Source organism: Clarias gariepinus, chromosome 13 (genome assembly GCF_024256425.1).
Source record: "Clarias gariepinus isolate MV-2021 ecotype Netherlands chromosome 13, CGAR_prim_01v2, whole genome shotgun sequence".
Classification (NCBI taxonomy): Eukaryota; Metazoa; Chordata; class Actinopteri; order Siluriformes; family Clariidae; genus Clarias; species Clarias gariepinus.
In genome coordinates this window covers 18,001,495-18,021,702 of record NC_071112.1, presented here as the reverse complement: position 1 = coordinate 18,021,702, position 20,208 = coordinate 18,001,495, and the positions used below count along the sequence as shown (strand labels likewise).

Sequence of the window (20,208 nt, the reverse complement as noted above, 5' to 3'; positions counted from 1 at the left end):
GTACAAAATCAATATCTGAAAATCAAAAGTTGTTGTGTTAACTTCAGGAGAAAGAAAAATGTTTTGCTGAAGTTAGATAATCAATGGATCTCAACATTATGTCATTTTAATTTTTCATAACTGAATACCTTATTGGGCAACACGGTAGTTTAGTGGTTAGCACTGTCGCCTTGCACCAACAGGGTTTGATTCCTGTCTGTGTGCATGGAGTTTGCATGTTCTCCTCATGGGTTTTCTCCGGGTACTCTGGTTTCCTCCCACAGGCCAAAGACATGCAAATTAGGCTAACTGGCGTTTCCAAATTGCTTGTAGTATGTGTGTGTGTGTGTGTGTGTGTGCCTTGTGATGGATAGGCACCCTGTCCAGAGCGTACCCCCGCCTTATGCCCTAAATCTGCTGGAATAGGCTCCAGGCTTTCCGCGACCCTGAATACAGGATAAAGCGGTATAGACAATGAATAAGTGAGTGAGAATACCTAATCAGGCAGTACAGTAGTTTAGTGGTTAGCACAGTTGCCTTGCCCTTTCAGGGTCCTGGTCTGTGTGCATGTTCTTCCTATGCTTGCTGGATTTCCTCCGGGTACTCCAGTTTCGCTCACACACATTCTTACCCATAATGTGTGTATGTGTGTGTGCCTTGTAATGAACTAGCACCTTGTCCACGGTGTACCTCGCCTTTACCCTAAACTTCCTGGGATAGGCTGCACACGACCCTGTATACAGGATAAAGTGATATAGATAATGAGTAAGTGTAAATGCCTTATCGTGTTGCATCCTTTACATAATCCATATTTGTTTCTGAATATTTAAAGTAGTCTTTAGATCCCTTTTGACTTTAGTAATAAAACAAGATATTTCTTTTGTACAGTGAGGTATAGATTACACCTGCCGACTAGTGTTTTAACTCACTGCTGCCCCCTAACGTTTAAATATGGGTAAAGTATTAACTACTTAACTAGATTTCTGTTTTTGTTTTTTGATAAAGCTCCCACAGTAACTGTAAATGGGCGTATTGCTTAGATTACTGGTCTGTCTCCTTGTCAGGGCAGGTTTAGAAATGCACATGCATTTTACATGATCTGAGTCATAAGAAACAGGTGCAATGTGCTGTAAGATGTCAGCCCCCCCCTCACAAAACAGACCATGTCTTATCAGAAATATATCCAGCCATAAATCCCACACTCCTGCCTAACAGCTGGAAAGCAATGTATACTGCACCTGTAGGTCCACTCTCACACATATGAGCAATAAAATATTTGAATTGAAACACTATAATTAACTGTTTCCTCTGGCAGTTTGTTTATTAGAGGAAGGCAAAGCCATTATTGCAAGATTGCTTTTTCATCCCTTACATGTTAAATTTTCCTCTGACTTTTCAGTGACATTCTTAAACCTTATTATTAACCACTGCCTCTTATTATTCAGAAAATACAGCAAAGCTAACCACAAGACCGAAGAATGTAACAAAACTTTAAAGTTCATGTAAAAGAAAAAAAGGTGAAAAATGTCTTTTTCGTCTGTTTAAAGAACACTTCAAGAATTCAAATATCAGATAATTGCATAATAACATAATCACCGTTAAATTTTCATGCATTGCACAGAAATGCATTAAGCATCAGGAAATATCAGTAGTCCAGGCAGCAACTTGTAAAGTCAAAAGGTTAAAATAATAGCACAGAAAATCTGACTTCCTATCACATCAAACGTGAACAACGAGGATTTAAGGCTTGCTAGAGGCCTATATTATTAAAGCAGTTGACTACTTTTAAGTATACTTTAGCGAGAGTACTGTTACAGTGATTTCTGAGAAGACTGAGTCCTATGCCTATGTACCAGTGAGAGTAACAGTCTAGTAACATCTATTATATATAAAATCCAGTGTTATTTTTTATAAATATAATAAATGAACTAATGCTTTAACACACTTCAAACAAATTATTGACAAGTAACAGGAAAGGTGCCGGGAAATCATATGTCAGCTCTGGCATTTTGGACACATAAGACCAGTGTAAACTCATTAAAGCCTCCCACTGGTATAAGGATTATACAGTGCTATAATAAAATCACAGTCATAATAGCGTGTTAAATATTATGGATAGGTTATGTCAAGTTCTGGGTGCAATTAATCTTTAGCTATTAATATTGGAAATAGATTTAGGAAACTTTAAGTTTGTTGTAGTTCACAAAGAAGGCGTGAAACTAGACACTTCTGATAGCAGATTTCATGGCAGGTCAGCTTAATGAACCATGGGAGTGTCAGATGAGGGAAGTCTTCAGCATGTATGCTGGGAATGTGTGACTGACGCATGATCATAGTTCCTGTTTGCTTATGCTTCCTGGACAACAATGGTCAAACACAAACAAGGTTGAAAAAGTTACCAATTAATATAAGATTTTTATAATAATATAATTTCCGAAGTCTTTCAACCATACTATATTAGATCAATTTAAACCTGAATAGCATTATATTATTGCATTTTATTTACACATCTGTGTTCTGAAAGAAACATTTCCAAGAATTATTTTCAAGTCTTATATGGATACAAATGCATGAATGTGAAAAATTATGCGAATGTGGAATATATGTGTATGTGACACCCAAAAAAAATCTGTTAACATTATTATTATTAAAAAAATGAATACAATGTTTCGGGATTTGGAAGTAGCACCATTTCCAGGTCACTACGTAAGCAAATTTGTGATATTGACCATACCAACTGCTTTGCACAAAAGGTCAGACTTTTCTCATGCTTAATTGCTTAATCTCTTTTGTTAACGCATGTGTTCAGACGACTCTCCAATGCAATTTGTCAAAACTAGATTATAAGATTTTACACAAACTTAGAGAGTCCATTCCAAAAGGGCACATGCCAAATGCTTAACAAAATTTTTTTTTGAAATACATGTAAATATTTAAAATATTCTAAGTTTCACTCAAGCTGTTTGTTATGACAATTATTGTATTGAATTAGATAAAAAAAAAAAACAACAAGCATTTTCAATAGCGTTCTTCATGTCACATATATAAACCTGGTGCAAAGGATTTTTTTAAAAAAAGAACACTTAATCTTCAGCAGCACCGAGTAACTTACATTACAATACACTTTTACAATTTTTTCAACTTTGACTGTATTATAATTCATTTTATTTTAGAAATTTTATATTTATATTTAAATATAATGTAAATAATAAAACAGGTAAAAGATCCATTTAATATATATTCTTTCCAATGTCCTAGAACAGTAATATTTATTACAGATTGAAGAAGTCTCACATTACACCAGGCAGAATGTCAATGCTTACTAATATACTGATTATACTGATCTCAGTAATCATAGTTGGTCCTGTTGTACAATATAGAGTTATTAATGAACACACAAAAATAGACAATTGATCCTAAATAACACCATAGTGTCAAGAATACGAAATTATGTGGTACTTTGTGGTAACAAGATTTCATAGTGCGGTTGTTACTGATTAGGCATAAGACAAAGGAACATTAGGGTGCCTGAGTGAGCAGATCTTGGCTTTTCATGTTGAGGTATTCGAGCACAAAGACCTGCAAAATCTTGTTGAGGTTCTGGATCGTGGCTCGGTCCAAATTCTCCTCATTGTCATCAAATGTATGCCACACAGAGGGAAATGGATTAGGGATAAGATGAAGCACATGGACCCCTGCAGCAACAGGGAGGTTTTTATTGTCTGCATAAAATCAGCTTGACATGCTAATGATGATCTACAGTCATTTATAATTTAATTTCAACAGTGGATATGATATTACCTCGGCTAAGAAAAGGCATGTGGTCATCTTGTACAGGACCCACAGGCATGTTGGGCCAGAAGTACTGCACTTCGTTAGGATGATCCAGTAGATGGTCCAGTGCATGCAGGCGCCGCTCTGAAAACAAGAACATAGGAACAAAACAGTTCTTTAAACTGTCTACTGACCACACAGTTATTCAAAACTACAAAACAAAAGCAACAGACTTGGCGACAAAACACATAAACACATGACCAAGTAACTTAAGGAATTAAGCTACAGTTGATGTCATTGGTTATAAGAGGTTCTAATGGAAGGAGAACACATTGATTACAATTATTACTATTATTATTATTATTATTATTATTATTATATATTAATACTATTATTCCCTCGGCCAATCAGCTCTCTCTAGACCTCCGGCTGCGAGAGGTTGTTTAAGCACAACCACCACAAAAGCACTGTTACGCACATACTGTATTATTTTCACCAGTACAATGACACTGATACATAAGTAAGTGTTGTGGCGGGATGAGTGAATGCACATGCTGTAGCATTGCTGGTTTTTTTTAATGGATTTATAATATTGCTAGTTTAATAGGAGTCAAGCAACCAACAAATCCAGCCAGAGAAAGATCTTGACAATGATTAATGCAAACTGTCAGTGAGCTAAACACTGCTATAGTCTCTAACCAACAAAGTAGGCAGCCTATGTTTCTGTTTATATATTCACAAACATTCTTAATCTTCTAATTTTTCTACTGTGGTAAGAATGTTCTACCAATTAAATAACATCTGGTTAGATGAAAATATTATATTAAATATAACAGGTGTTAAAGTTTTAAAGTGAAAAGAGGCCACAATTATGAGAGTAAAAACTACTTTACTGTATTTCTCTATATAAATCCCTGCTACACTAATACACTTATCCCTGTGTTTGACTTGGATACAATATATTCATGATCAAATTATCTCCTTCATGTTTGAAACACTGGCCTCCCAGGAACTCCCAGGAGCCCAAACCTGTGGTAATCGCTCAGAGTGATGTGAGGACTATATGAGGGATGTGGTACTAACTACGAAGCTGAGTTTGTGTAATGTCCAGTGGTGCAGTGGGCTGTAAGAGGTTGTGCAAAAACATAATGCCTTTGGGGAAAAAAAACTGGCCATTTTTTTCCTGAGAGCTTTCCACTCGCTAAATGTTCATTGGAATGACTGCAGTGGGCCCCAAGCCACCTCGGCTGGGATCATCATTCATGAACATATGGCCTTTTTAAAAACGTTTGGACCATTAAATTGTTTTTATTCTGCAGCTGGGCCTCATCTCGGTACTGTGCCCAAAGTCTTCTGTAAATGTCAATCGGTTCATTCAATTTCTTCACAAGTCCCAGTTTCGCTTGAACGCCTGTCATATATCTAAGGAAAGCAATTCCGGAATTTTTTTATGAAATGAAAGAAACTCACCAATATTTTGGAGCTTGAAGAGCCACCTGGCAGTGTTGGAGAACTGATTACCAAAGCGAGGAGTCGGACCTCCGATTAAGTCCAAAAGAACAAAAAGATCCTATTTTAAAAAGGAAAGAGTAGGTGGACAGAAAGAAAAAACAAAAAAAGCAAAAGACAGACTTCATGAGTCATGGCAAAGTACTGTCTTGTATTCCTTTTAAGATAAGCTTTGAAAGGCTCGACTTTCCCCTGTTGTTTAGGAACAGACATGATGTCATGTTCTCCCCATCGCTGACAGCACTGCCTGATGGAAAACCCATACAGCATCTGTATTCTCAATAAGTCTGATTAGCCTTATACTCTGTTGGCAAATTATGACTTATAGATCACTGTGATTAACAATAAAATTTATTGTAATCAATAACATATGTAATCCAGTATATTTATTCATATATTTGTATGTTTTTATTTTTGTTTTAAGTTTTGAATGTTTCTGTGAAAAACCGTACAATGCCATCTAACTGGTTTGTGTCTTTAGCTCCCAAAGGGTGTGCCGTGTTCTCCATTTTGGTTGCTAGGTGTCGGGAACCATAAAGAGAGTCAGTAGAAGTCCACTGATACAGCGCCTCCTCTCCATCAAAGAAGATCAGCTGTAGTGTCAAGTCCGACTCTGTTTCCTGAGAGACATAAAGTGGCCACAATATATAAATGCTGCCATCCAGTGGTGAATAATGTGTAACTCCATTAACCCAATTGTATATAATGTACTGCTATTCTATTAGCAAAATATATGCATAAAGTTATATTATCTACATCTAAAATAAATACTTTTATTCTCTTCATTTCTCTCTTCTTTTTTCCCCTTATAACTCACTCCAATTGTCAAGTTCACGTGTAGATTTCCTTACCTTAAGTGTCTTAAGCTCCCTATCAAGTGCCCTGGCCATCTCTAACAGCATGGAGCAGGGAACAGCTGAATCAGTGGCTCCCAGAAACTCCTGTCCGTGCCACTGAGGAGGGAAATACTTTGAGTCGTAGTGACAAGACAGCACTAGGCGCCGCTTAGCACTAGGGTTAAGAGTGGCGATTATGTTGGTGAAAGGCATCTGGCCATAAGGTGTCCAGTTCTGGAAACGATCCTCAGTCACTTCCCAGCCTGCTTTCAATGAGCTCAGAGTAGATTTTATTTGCTGGAAGGAGAAAGTAAGAAACATATATAAAGAAGATGAATAAGTTCAAGTAATTTGATTCATTAACTTTATATAATGCTGTGCATGGACAAGTATTATAATAGATGAAATACATAATGCATGGATACAGACCTTCTGCACTGCTTGGCTTCCTGGAGAGCCAGGATAGCGCACCATCAGCATGGGCTTCAGGTCATTCTTCCACATGCGGTCAGTGTCTGTTAGAGCCAGAACACTTAACAGATCATCAGAACTCAGAGAGCTCGCCTTGTGGTATAGCTGGAGAGAGAGAAAGACAGAGAGAGCATCTTAGGTGTCATACAATCCCAGAATTCCCAACTGTTACACATACCTACTCATTTCTGAGTTACACACGTAACTCTTCTACCTCACATAATCAGTCTCTGTATTATATGTATTCCACTACTGGATCCACTACTATGCTATTTTTACTTAATCTGTTTATATTGAGTAAAAGATGATCATGAGTAAAAAATAAATATTAAAGATCATCTAAACCCCTTTGGTGTTACTGCTCTAGAAATATAGAATGTTGCTTGTTTGTATGTACAGTATGTATGTATATATGTACTTATTTATTTACATTCTTCTATTTCTTCTACTACTTCTTCTTATTATTATTATTATTCATAGCATTTATTTTACTAAGTACACTGTGTTAAAGAATATAAGAATATGGTGAAGATTAACTTGCAGAGGATATGTTATTCAAACATGATTTACTGCTCTATTGAAAAAATGTTCTATTTTTTTTAAATATCTTTATTTAAAAAGATGAAAAATGGCCAACCCTATGAAAATATATGTCTAAAATCACCTGAAATTGTAATTAGACTGTAACATTGTGTGGATTGGAGAGCCGCACCGCGAGATGTAATATTATTTATGAGAGCCCTACCGCAGGGCTTCTGAGGAGGTCAATGAAATAGAAGGTTGTGAAAGTGCTTGTGACACACATGGGAGGACCCACCCATTTGGATAGAGCATGGGATTATTAATTGGGAAATAAAAAAGGAAACAAAAAACACAAAAATTAACAGACCGAACAGGGCCCTGAAACAGGTATCAGGACCCTGAAATAGACACGCCGCCAGGCGTGGCGCGTTCACGTAGATTGCCTTGCGGCGGCGTTGCCAGGCAGGGCGTTGCCTGCCCCTTGTGAGACCCGCGATGTTAAATATACATTTTTTTTTTGTTAGTTTTTCCCAAACAGTTAGCTTCTTTAAAACATAATCTAAACATTTTCCGTCACAAATCAACACTCTGAGGAGTTCATAAATGTATCATGTGTTGTGGTATGTTGTGTACACGTAAAGAGATTGAACAGGGTGGAAATTCTAGTCGAGCTCATTCTATGTAAATACAAGGGAAGTGAATCATCACATTTGGTCTTTTGCAATGTGAGAAGTCGCTTAAGATAGGGAATTGACTCTGGGCAGAGCAAATAAGACTTCCTTTTCAACGCTGCATAACTTGAAACTCTCCACTATTTAACAATATTGACCATTTCTATTGCACTGTTGTTTTCTTTGCTTGGACAATACATAAAGTCCACATTTTCTTCCAGTCATTATAAGTTCTCTAAAAAAATAAAGCGCAACAACAACAGTGTAGTTAAGGCTTATAATCCTGACTGGTGAATGATAGATGAAGCCTTGAGTTTAATCACACATCCCACAGTTATGTGACTCACCAGAATCAAACAGCTATTTTGAATCAACATCGACAACATGTCATTAAATGAACAGACGCTGCTCGAAAATAAGCAGACGCTGGTCTGTGGTTTATATTACATTTACATTATAAATAAACCAGTTTTAGTTATAAACATATTCCTCCAGAATGTATTCATCCACAGTTCATTCAATACAAACATTAAAACTTGTAAAATTGTGAAAAAAAAACATCAGAACAAAATTAGAAAAAAAAGCAAATGGTGTGTTGAGATTTAGCAACGGTTTTTAACACGTTGAGCTCTACATAAAATATATTTACTTATGATATAATATTTATATTGCAAATACGCCCCTGTTAACACATCAAAGTGAGTGAATTATAAACAGACATGGCATATGGTGTTGACACTTTACTACAGCGTTATTACAGAGTCTGTTCATGATTATGTGTATAGAAAATTATACACTGCTGATACTGTGTGAGTAATTATGTGGGCTACATTAACCATGCATAGCAACAGAGAACCTTTAAGAATATCCTGAAAAGGGAAGCATTTGTAGGTTACACGTATAAAAGTGGAATCATCATGCTATGAATCAATGTTTTCAACTTGTAAAATGTTCCTTTATAAAACATAATACTCCTACACTGAACTGTGTGAATGTGCATGGCACTGATATAGCATCACTTTTGTTTGTTCTCAAAGTCCATTTGGTCTTGTTATGTTTGTCGTCAGTCTGTGAGCACAACAAACATGTAAGCAGAAAATTTTTTTTTAACATTCCTCCATTTCAGTGGAGGCCAGTGTTTCAATCTCTGATAGTCAGAGATCTGATATTTGTCCTGAAAATGAAAAAGCGGAATTGTGCCAACAGTACATGCATGATACATATGCGTAGGTCATAGGACTAGTTTATATTTACAGAATAAATGTTTTGCAGGTTATCCAAAGATGTTGGAAACCATCTGATTCCACGCTTTAGTTCAGTTTTTAAGCACCTGAAAATATTGCTATTAGTTGGTTAAATGGACACCTACAGTCACAGTAAACACACTAGTTTAGGGTAACTGTTTAGTTGCAGGAGACTACAACAATGTGCATCATGCAGGAGACTACAACAATGTGCATCATGCCACACTCTCCTCCTTTTACAAATAAAGGAAAAACATCCTGATGCAATGTATATTCTCACCCAGAGCTCAGTGAGACATGTATTACTTTGCAACAATATTACACAAAGATAACCTGATTAAATACAAAATGCAGTTTTTTAATTAATGATTTTATTTATTAAAGGAAAAAAGCTGAAAATAAATAAGTGAAAGTGAAAAATAACATAACATGATGAACATAATAACTGTTTGTGCCATAAACACAATACTTGTGCCACCGTTAGTGGCAACAACTGCAATTAAGCGCTTGCGATAACTGGCAATGTAATAAACAATACAAATAAATTAGCCTTTCACATCTGTTTGGACAAATATTTTGGCCACTATTCTTTTAAGAATTTTATTAATTCAGCCACAGGGTTTTCAAGCATGAACAGCTGGTTTAAGGTCATCTCAATCAGATTTAAGTCTGGATTTCGATGAGGCCACACCAAAACTTTATCATTATTATTATTATTTGAAACCCATTCAGAGGTGAACTGCTGGTGTGTTTTGGATCATTGTCTTGTTGCATACCTCAAACAGACTTGAGCATGAGGTCACAAACTGATAGCTGAATATTCTCCTTCTATCTCAAATATTACAATGATACCTAATCATGTGAATAATTAAGCCTTTTGCAATGATTTGGAAATGTTTGGAAATTTTTTGAATAATTAATATATATTAAGGCATTTATTTGGAAAGGATTTGGCATAATATACTACAAACTCATCTAACTAGTATTATACGTAATTAGTATACGTGTATTGATATTCTTTGATGTTTAAAGGTCCCGCTACAATGTAAACATATTCTCGCGGGAAATGATGGAGGAGTTTAGAGAAGTCAGCTCTATAAATATCGCGATGGCAGATGCTGGATCAATAAAGGGGACGTGCTGCCATAGCAACAAGCAAAAGGAAGATAGAAGCAAGAATTGGGCACAAAAAGCACCTAAAACACACGATTCAATTCATAATAGAATAGGTTTCATATTCAAGGTGATCAAACTTAGAACATAATATATACCACGACCTGGTCAAGAAAGCATGCTCAGGTCATCTAAGCTGTAGGAACCAGTGTGACCTGTTATCAAAAAGTCAAAAGCAATGAAACCTTAAAGCAGCCATGAACAATCTGTGACTAGCAGAGTTTAAAACATATAGGCCTATATAAGACAACTCGGTCACAATCTATAGGCAAGGATTCTTGCGCTTATTGGATTTTACATGTAAATAATAAAAAAACCCTGATGCAGACCACTTTAGTTCTCCAGTTCGAGAACTAAGATTAACACGTAACCATGTGATTCGTTTAGCCTACAGGCAGATGTGATCCGCACAAACACTCCAGTTCTGCGTAAAACGCACAATAATATATGTTATAAAGGCGAAAACATTTACCTTTTCTTGTGTCCACTGTATTTGGCCATAGATATGGTCTGTACATGTTAAAAAGATGCCGATCAGCGCGAAGAACCGCATGGCTGTACCGGATCTCACAGCGCTCCTCATCACCCCGGTTATTTCTGAGAGAGAGAGAGAGAGAGAGAGAGAGAGAGATCATGTGAGGGAGGGTGAGGGGGAGGGAGGGAGGACCTGAAGCCTGGCCACAGGGGGATACGCCTCATCCATTTACACACACACACACACACACACACACACAGCCTGCACTTGAAAACACGTCAAGCACGTTATTTGATTTACGCACACTCATGTAGTGCCAACAAATCCAGGTGGAAAGAAAAAAATCAACATAATCTGACAAACCAAACTCTAGGAGATGGTGCTGGGAGGGTCTGGATTACCACTATTAATGATAGATTAGAAAGGAAAGAAATGAGAAAATATAAATTATCTGGAAAATAAGATGGCAAAGGTGTACAAATCTGACCAGATCTGTACATAAATATTTTGAATTCATAATTTAAAAAAGCATTTAAATGTTTTGTTTTAAATTTGTAGACTACGGAACCTTAAATATAAAAACATTTAGAGCAAAGTCTACTGGATGGTATCATTTAGGCTGGTGTTTGTGATGTCTTGTTCTTTAATGTAAAACACCAGAAACAAATTCCTCATACAAGTATAATGTATATAGTTGGTCTACATTATAAAGGGAAAATAAAGTCCTTCCTAGGTTATGTACAGTTATATCTTAAAGACTAAGATAGAAACATAAATGTTGTGACATTATAAATCTCATTTAATAGAATGTTTTATATATTTTGCAATCGACAATATACTTGTTCCTAGCATAGTATTTGTGTAACATAGAAACATGTAAAATCATCTAAAGGCTCCATGCTCACATTGTATTATCCTAATACTAATACCAGCCTAACTTTGCTCCACATGTTGTAAATATATGACGTATATAAAATGCATCATCACATAAAAAATAAACAAGCAAATATATAACCGAGCAACTCTGACATTATGAACACCCACTTAATGTCGAATAGGTCCCCTTTTGCCACAGAATGAGTGATTATGTGTTCTGACACCTTTCTGTGGCAAATCAGCAATCTGAGCTGTAGTACTCATCTATTGGATCGGATAAGAGCTATCAAATTGACTAAAAGGTTAAGACTGGTTACAACAGAAAGGTGTCAAAACACAGCGCATCACTGTTTTGGTGGCGAAACTGGAAATCTACTCAATATTAAGCAGGTGGTCATATTGTTATGGCTAGTCGATGTTTGTGTGTGTGTGTGTGTGTGTGTGTAATTCCTCTAGGTATATTGACGTTTTAACCCTGCTTATAACCTGTACTTTAATTGGTCAGTGAAAAACACGTGATCATCGAGCTTGCACACGTGTTTGGTGACGTAGATACACAGGAAGCGACTGCACGTTGTGCATGTAGAGTTCTCCAGCGTTTCAGTTTTGTTTTTAAAATCACTTTTTTGTTTAAATGAATGAAATGGATGGCGATGTTTTAAGTCTGAAGAAACAGCTCTTGGAAAAAGATGCGGAAATTGCTGCTCTGAAAAACAAGCTTGAGCAAACCCAGAAGGTCTGCATGTGTCTAATACTGCACCTAATTCAAATACGCGGTTTCTGTTCAAATATTGCAAAAAAACTTTTTTCCTCTTGTTATTTTAACAGGATAACTCATTACTGAAGGACATACAGGAGCAGGTATCGCCTTTGGATAAACTGCAGTACAATTCTTTAACCAACGATGACGTCATGCGATACAGCAGGCAGCTGCTCCTGCCGGAGTTCGGTGTCAAAGGTAAAAAATCTGATTTAAATCTGTTGCTGCTTTTCGTTTGACACATTCAGTCACAACCGACTCGTCTCTTGTCTGTGCAGGTCAGATGAGTCTTTTAAGCACGTCTGTTTTGGTGGTGGGATGTGGAGGTTTAGGCTGTCCTCTAGCTCTTTACCTCGCTGCGGCTGGAATCGGTAAGCTTGTGTTGCTCACAACAAATAAACGAAACCAATTCGTCTTTGTTGGATCTTCTTACCATTTGCCAACTTCTATATACCAGGAGGTCTGGCTCTATATGTAAAGCAAATGCTTAAACTTTATGGGACTTGTGCATCTAGTGATGTTGATTACAAGATTGTTGATTGTTACACGTGGAGATGATTTTATCCCTTACTGCAAGGCTTTGGCTGATCTGAACTCAGTAGTATATCTGAATTGGGTGAAATCATCTCACCCTGTACCAGCATTAGTTTCTGATATATACATTTCTATATTCTACACCATTAGGGCGTTTAGGACTGTTGGATTATGACGAGGTGGAGCTGAGTAATCTGCACAGACAGGTTCTGCACACAGAGAAGACTCTTGGTCTACCCAAAGCCCAGTCTGCAGCACAGACTCTAAGCAGGTACATCTCTTTTCTTCAATAAAGAAACCGGGCTGGGTTTAATGTGTTAACTTTAGTGTTCTAACAGGTTAAATTCTACAACACAGTGTGTGCCATATCATCTCCAGCTCTCCTCTGAGAATGCTTTACAACTCATCCAACAGTATCCTTTTATGCCGTGCTGGTCAGACCAATGTGATTTTTAAGTGCTGTTATGATTCTCAAAGTTTGTATCCTTGACTCCTTGTGTTTGTATGTATGACATCGTGGCTGATTGTTCAGATAACGTTCCAACACGTTACCTTGTTAATGACGCCTGTGTTCTCAGTGGCAAGCCCTTAGTATCTGCAAGTGCTTTGCGAATGGAAGGCCAGGTAGGACACTTTAGAATGGGAGTGAATGTGATTAATTTATTTTTTTATAAAACATAACTTTATCTTATGTCAGCTTTATATCCGTATAAACATGTACGGCTGTCTTCTTCTTTCTCATCGCTAGCTCACAGTGTATAATTATAATGGAGGGCCTTGCTACAGGTGTTTATATCCCGTTCCTCCACCACCTGAAACTGTCACAAACTGCTCGGATGGAGGAGTCTTAGGAGTGGGTGAGTGCAACTCAAAGCTTGCGGCTATTACATGTAACTGTACTGGTCTATACAGATCTAATGCGTACATAAGAGTAAAAAGCATGTGTAACATAAAGGAAATCAACAGAACATGGAACTGGCATTGATGGAGTAATGAGAAAACAAATATATTATCTGATATTACCCAAATGAGTATGGGTTCCCTGTTGAGTTTGGTTCCTCTTAAGGTTTCTTACTGTTGTCATCTCAGGGAGTTTTCCCGGCCACCGCCACGCTTGCCTGCTTATCACACACAAACTGACTTTTATAGGTTATACTTTTTTTTGTAAAAATTCTTTTTTAGATATTTTAATTCTGTAAAGGTGCTTTGGGACAATGACCATTATTAACCATAAATTATTAATTTCAATATCAGACCCTCCAGGGTGTTCATCTTCTGGTCTGTGTGCGTGGAGTTTTGCATGTTCTCTCCATGCTTGGTGGGTTTCATCCGGGTACTCAAGTTTCCTTACACAGTCCAAAGACATGCAGGGTAGACTAACTGACACTTATAAATTGCCTGTACTAAGTATGTGTGTGTGTGTGTGCGCTTGTGCCCTGTGATTGATTGGCACCTCATCCAGGGTGTACCCCACCTAGTGCCCCGAGTCCCCTGGGATGAACTCCAGGCCTCCAGTGACCCTGTACACTATAGTATAGGGAATAAACAAATTAATAAATTGTTGTCTAGCACCTATTTAATCAAAATGCACTGACAGGCTCATTACACAATTTTCCAGGTAAGTGGATAGATAGTTTTGGACTGTTATCAAAATGTAGCAAAGGTTATACTTTATTGGCTTTTTCACATTATGTTTAGGATACTTACTTTGTTATTGCTTATTTAAATAATCAGGGGAATGCTGTGGGTAAGGTGGAAATCACCTTAAATAGAATGCCAATCCATCACAGAGCATCATCCACAAACTATACAAAACTAAACACAATTCTATTGTGTAAAAGTGTAAAGCCATTATTCACATGTACTGTAAGAGCAATTTAGCATAGCTAGTCCACCTGCAGGTATGTTTTCAGGAAGTGGGAGAAATGGAGGATAACCCATGTGGTCAAACCAGACATCCTGGAACTATCATTTATTATTTGTAATAAAAATTTTGGAACAGGAAATAAATGTTAGATAAGTAAATTATGAAAAATACTAATTTGTTGCAAGCCTACACACAGGATGAACTTTCCTGAATTAAGTACGGATTGTGCATGGGAGCTTTAGTGTTTCTGAGTATTTTAGTGTGTGTTCATGCTTTTTTTTTATTTTTATTTTTTTTAGAAAAACGCAAATATAAGCAAAGATTTATAAATGAGGCTCCATCTGCACAATGAGCTCCTGTTCCTCAGCTGCCTGGGTGCTGAGCCTTACATCCTGTACACTTTAAAAAGTGGTCTTACATAATACCCACTTTATTTTAGCACTGAGCCTGATCTTGTTAAGGGCGACTTATTTATAGAAATAAGGATATGAATAAATAAATGGTGCTCATGTAAATATTTGTACTTTTCTATTCATGATTCAGTTTGCCCTGGCTAATTATGGGAGTGTAGGAACCTGAGCAGCGTAAAATCACATTCCCATCTTTGTTGCAGTGGTTGGAGTCATGGGCTGTCTTCAAGCTTTAGAGGTTCTGAAGATCGCCTCTGCACAAAAATGTATCCTTTCACTGAAACTCACATGGAAAGCTAGAGGTACACTAGTTTTTAAACGTGCGTACACAGTATTTGATGACGGCTCTCTTTGACTGGCCCATGCAGCTTCCTTTGGCCAACAACTGCTGATGTTTGATGCTCAGGATTGCCGATTTCGCAGCATAAAGCTGAGAGCCAAGCAGGCAGGCTGTGCTGTTTGTGGAGAGACGCCCACAGTCACAGAACTGCAGGACTATGAGAGGTTCTGCGGCTCTTCTGCAACAGACAAGGTCAGATTCATGTAACAACAAGTTTTGGTGGAGTTTTTGTGCTGCTGTGTTCATTGTTTCTTACCTTCTGCTCCTGCTAGTGTAAGTCTAGTAATAAAAAAAACAACTGTCCACTAGGGGTCACTATAGTTCTGCCAAAAATCAGGCTTTTACTTTTTACTGTGTGTCTGTGTGTGTGACTGGCACATAAATAGGAATTTAAAAATACACAATTACAATGAGTATTGTGTAATTATGTGAGAAATCTGACCTTAAAAGTTGTTCCAAAAACCTATAAATTCCCACTGTAAAAAAAGGTAAACTAATTTAAAATGGTCAGTTTATTCATCATTCTGTTGTTCATCTTTTTCCAGTGTCGAAGACTGAATCTGCTGCCTGCAGAACAGCGAGTGTCTGTACAGGTATATTACATGAAGTCATTATTTTTTATGAGATAAACCAAAAAACATTAAAGAGCCGATCTGTTACCAGTGGTTAATATTAGTTCATTTTAATTTTAGGAGTATAAATCCATCATGGACTGCGGTACTCCTCATCTCCTTCTTGATGTTCGGCCCAAAGTGGAAGTGGACATTTGCCATCTGCCAGTTTCCATCAGTATGGTTTCCCATGGCTTTCATCATTTTTTAAAATATTGATTCTATCTGGTTCAGTTTACACCATGGAAAGTGTTACAGAATGGCATAAGCTGTTGGTATATGATACCATTAAGATGCTTTTTGTTACTGATAGATATTCCACTGTCCAGTTTAGAGGATAAAAGGACAGACCACATTCATTTCCTAAAGGAGAAGATTGGTAACCTAAAGATGCAGATTACCTCGGAAATTCCAGGTACCTGGCAAAAACTTCATATATATCTTAGAATATATTTTTATTTTCTGTCTTTGACACACAGTAGTGTATTTCGATTTCAGATGTTTTAGCTGTGTTCTAAAGATTTAAACATCAGTTCCAAGTTATACACAAACCCTAATATATGCTATATAGTGGTGAGGTTATATCACATGCAAATTTCCCTTTAGCTTTAAGAGTAGCAAAAAACTATACACCCTCCATGTAGAGTCACTTTTCTAACAGTTAAAACATTTGTTAGAGGAGAGATATTGACATGATTCTTTTTCCTTCCCACATTTTCTGCCAGTGTATGTAGTGTGTAAACAGGGGAATGACTCTCAGTTGGCTGTGCAGCTGCTGCAGAAGATGTCTGGAATTGAACTGGAGCACATCGTTGTAAAAGATATAACCGGAGGCCTGATGGCCTGGGCTAATAAGATTGATCCATCTCTTCCAAAATATTAACTTTCATTTACTGATTGTATTCCTTTATGCCAAGTTATACATGTTGAAAAGAAAAAAAAAGTTTCATTTCTGTTTTTATCAGTGTAAAACAATTGGTTTATAAGTATTGTTTGTAAGTGCTCAGGATCAGAAACAACACTCTTGACAGAGCCAGACACCCACCTTAAATAATCTTGACTTAATGCCAAGCAAGCATACACAGCTCTCACTGCAGTTTGAAGTGACTGGATTGACCCAAATTCCACATACTCCTGAGGTACCTCCACAGCAGATGTTGAGATGCAATCAATTATGGGTCTTCTCCAAATCCATCCACATGTAGACTGGATTAGTAAACTCCCAAGACCCATTACAAGGCTGTTAAAGAGAGAGATCTGTGCACAACCCACGCTGTTTTTCCTGAGTCCTTGGCTCAACTATCTGCCATAGCCTCCAATCCAGAATCCTGACATAATGTTTTCCTGGGAAGCTGAGGAGTGTGAAAGGGACCACAACCTCTGGTCCTCTTATTTAAAGAACCACTGTCCCAATTTTCTGGTCGAAAGGAATAGAAAAATGTGTTAATCACATAAGCACAACTTTGTGCAATTTTTTCAATGCCCCTAGATAAATCTTTTCCATCCATACGGCCTTGCCACAAGGGCTGTCCTCACTAATTATTATAATAATAAATTATTTAACAATTTTCTTAATTTCTTAATTAACATCAAATGTTTAAAAAGTACCTACCAAGTACCTTATTAGAAACACCTGTACACATTAGGCAAGGGCATGGCAGCGTTTCAAAGCATAAACTCATGTTAATATGGGCCAGTAGGTTTAGAAAATAGTTGTGTCAACCCCTTAGAATGGGGAAAAATGTGCTGAAATGTGAAAAAAATTTGATCGTGCTATGATTTTTGGTGCCAGATGAGCTGCTTCAAGTATTTCTATAATTGATAACCTCTTTGGATTTTCATGCAAAACAATCTAGACTTTACACAGAGTCGTGTAATAAAGAAAAAAAGAACATGCAGTGATCATCAGTACAGTAACTCAGATAACCAAGAGCAGAAAAGCATCTCACAAGCATGCAAAACAAGTGACGGCTTTAGGTGGATGGACTACACAACACTGGTTAAGCAAACTAAGGTAGCTCCTATTTGATACACAGGAAGTGTAGTAAACATATTAAATGTAAATTAATGTAGTTAATTGATTTAGTCATGTACAGTATGAAGATGACCCTTCTGAGTGAAATCTTGCTTGCTGTGACATTCCTATAGAGTTATCAGATCATAAAGCAGAATGTCACTGTGACTTAAAAGCAGTTTAAATCTGGGTAAATCAACATAATTATGAAGTTGAACAGATTGTCACTTAATCAAAAACAATATTTCTATTTTGTTTAATTTTCTCCCTATTACCTTCCATTCTCTACATTCTACACGCCTGCATACAAAACATTTTATAAACACATGTGACCTTTAAACATGCTTTAATGCTGTTAATGTTTATTCCTCTTCCCTAATTTACTGCTTATTCATTTTTTGCTTGGGACAAAGCTCTTGTAGCTTTCATCATGAAGCAGATCAGTTCTTCCTTGTGATTTGTTAAGTCAACTTTACTGTACATTATCGCCACCTTCTGGAGCTCTATACTAAACTCATTCACACAGATACAATCCAAAGAATCAAGACATTTCTGAAACTGCCTCCTGAAATGAGGAATAAATAAGCCTGCTCAAAATTTACCTTTCATTGCTAACAAAATATTCAAAGTAGAGGTAAAAACTCATCTGCACATGCTCAGAAAAAAAAAAATTGTGCACAGTTTAGTCATTGTAAAGGTCCATGTAAGACTGTCTGCCACACCCCCTCAGCCTTCATCTTAACGTTGATGACCCCACAAGGTTCACAAGATATTTTAGGCTGAGTTTCATTGTGTTATGTGGGTGGCCTACTTACTCACTTGCCTGTAGACACTACCCCTCTCCTGGCTCTGGATGGGTCACAGTTGCCCTAATCCACGTAGGGTACATTTGGTCTTTTTTGTACCTTTCAAGGGGTGTCTTTCGGTTCACTCTTTGTCTAATCGCTCTTTAGATCTGTTCACCATGGGTGGCCCTACTGTGGAAGCATTAAGCTATTGGTTAGATAGTTCTAAGTTCTGAATACAAGACCTGTCAATAAGATCATAATCCATGGATCAACAAGGTATGAAAAACAAATGCAATATATGTATATGTGCAATGTATGTATATGTAAAAAAATATATGTATCCTGCAAGAAGATGGCAAACACAATACAAAACATGAATATTGATACTGCTGTCAAGGAATTTTCCCATGCCATTTGGAAAGAAAAACTCCTGGTTAACCTGGTCATTTACAACATTCAGGTAGTCAGCTGAATTTATTTTATTGCAACATAGTTGAGCCTAGCCCTGCCCAAGAAAAGCAACCCCAGATCATAACACTGCCTCCAGAGGCTTGTACAATGGACACTATGTATGATGGGTGCTTCATGCACTTTCCTTCTTACGCCGATGTGCCTTTCACTTTGGCACAAGAAAAAAATCTGTACTCATCAAACCACATGACCTTTTTCCATTACGCCAAAATCCAATCTTTATGCCCCCTAGCAAATTGAAGCCTTTTATCTGATTAAGCTCACTAAAACCCCATTCAAAACAAGTCTGAACTGCATGAGGAACATTTATGGATATGCATGCACACAGTTATGGTTTCTGACATGGTACAAAAATGTCAGAATGGTACAAAAATTGGGCCTACATTCATGACAGTCTAGGAAATGACACTGGAAAAGCTGCAAATCATGGTGCCATAATGAGTGGCTTTCTCCATTAGACTACTTTTTATCATCATGGGATGGACCTGGTTTTCTTATGGCCACACAACTGTTTAGTCTTAATCATGTGGGTTCTCATTACATTGCATGTGTGTGGAAATGCTCTTAATTTCACTATTTAAAAAACAGCAGTGATTTCTCTTGGTTTCCAATCATGCAACTTTGCCAAGTGTTTGTGATTTCCTACCATGATCATTATTATTTTTTTATGACCTCCCTTCTATAAGGTTGATGGTACATCTCTGTCCTTCCATTGCATTTTAATAATGTCTTGGACAGTCTATAACCCAATTCCAATTATATCAAATTCACATTTTTGTCACATACCTAACCATACGCAGTATGATACGCAGTGAAATGCTTACACAACTGTTTGTGACCTTAAAAAAAAGGAAGTAAGTAGGCATAAATAGGCCTATAGGAA

At 37.1% G+C, this 20,208-nt stretch overlaps 2 protein-coding genes across 3 annotated transcripts; one reads left to right on the top strand and one right to left on the bottom strand.

The window, feature by feature from the left end:
* Positions 1-3,231: 3,231 nt before the first annotated feature.
* Positions 3,232-10,771, bottom strand: qpct (glutaminyl-peptide cyclotransferase). The gene is made up of 7 exons (XM_053510618.1): positions 10,652-10,771; positions 6,528-6,674; positions 6,114-6,395; positions 5,715-5,882; positions 5,224-5,323; positions 3,781-3,897; positions 3,232-3,674 (listed from the first exon to the last, which is right to left on the bottom strand). Exons 1-7 carry the CDS (start codon positions 10,760-10,762, stop codon positions 3,499-3,501), a joined length of 1,101 nt encoding a protein of 366 aa, XP_053366593.1. The 5' UTR covers positions 10,763-10,771; the 3' UTR covers positions 3,232-3,498.
* Positions 10,772-12,093: 1,322 nt separating this feature from the next.
* mocs3 (molybdenum cofactor synthesis 3) lies at positions 12,094-20,180 on the top strand. 2 transcript variants are annotated; one of them, XR_008361849.1, is made up of 13 exons: positions 12,094-12,266; positions 12,359-12,488; positions 12,569-12,661; positions 12,975-13,095; positions 13,163-13,241; positions 13,335-13,448; positions 13,573-13,681; positions 15,305-15,367; positions 15,470-15,633; positions 15,987-16,034; positions 16,134-16,230; positions 16,382-16,467; positions 16,778-16,812. XR_008361849.1 is itself a non-coding variant. In XM_053509245.1 (13 exons), exons 1-13 carry the CDS (start codon positions 12,165-12,167, stop codon positions 16,933-16,935), a joined length of 1,380 nt encoding a protein of 459 aa, XP_053365220.1. In that variant the 5' UTR covers positions 12,094-12,164; the 3' UTR covers positions 16,936-20,180. The 2 variants fall into 2 exon arrangements, 1 of the variants encoding a protein (XP_053365220.1); XM_053509245.1 differs by having other exon boundaries at positions 16,366-16,467; positions 16,778-20,180.
* The last annotated feature ends 28 nt before the right edge of the window (positions 20,181-20,208 follow it).

Excerpts from the sequence above, each read along its gene's own strand:
- qpct (XM_053510618.1), bottom strand. The coding sequence starts at position 10,762 with ATGAGGAGCGCTGTGAGATCCGGTACAGCCATGCGGTTCTTCGCGCTG. Across the intron at positions 5,883-6,113 it reads GGGAGCTTAAGACACTTAAG|GAAACAGAGTCGGACTTGAC; the intron begins GTAAGGAAATCT and ends TATGTCTCTCAG. Across the intron at positions 3,898-5,223 it reads CTTCAAGCTCCAAAATATTG|AGCGGCGCCTGCATGCACTG; the intron begins GTGAGTTTCTTT and ends TCTTGTTTTCAG.
- mocs3 (XM_053509245.1), top strand. The coding sequence starts at position 12,165 with ATGAATGAAATGGATGGCGATGTTTTAAGTCTGAAGAAACAGCTCTTG. Across the intron at positions 12,489-12,568 it reads GCCGGAGTTCGGTGTCAAAG|GTCAGATGAGTCTTTTAAGC; the intron begins GTAAAAAATCTG and ends TTGTCTGTGCAG. Across the intron at positions 13,242-13,334 it reads TACAACTCATCCAACAGTAT|GACATCGTGGCTGATTGTTC; the intron begins CCTTTTATGCCG and ends GTTTGTATGTAT.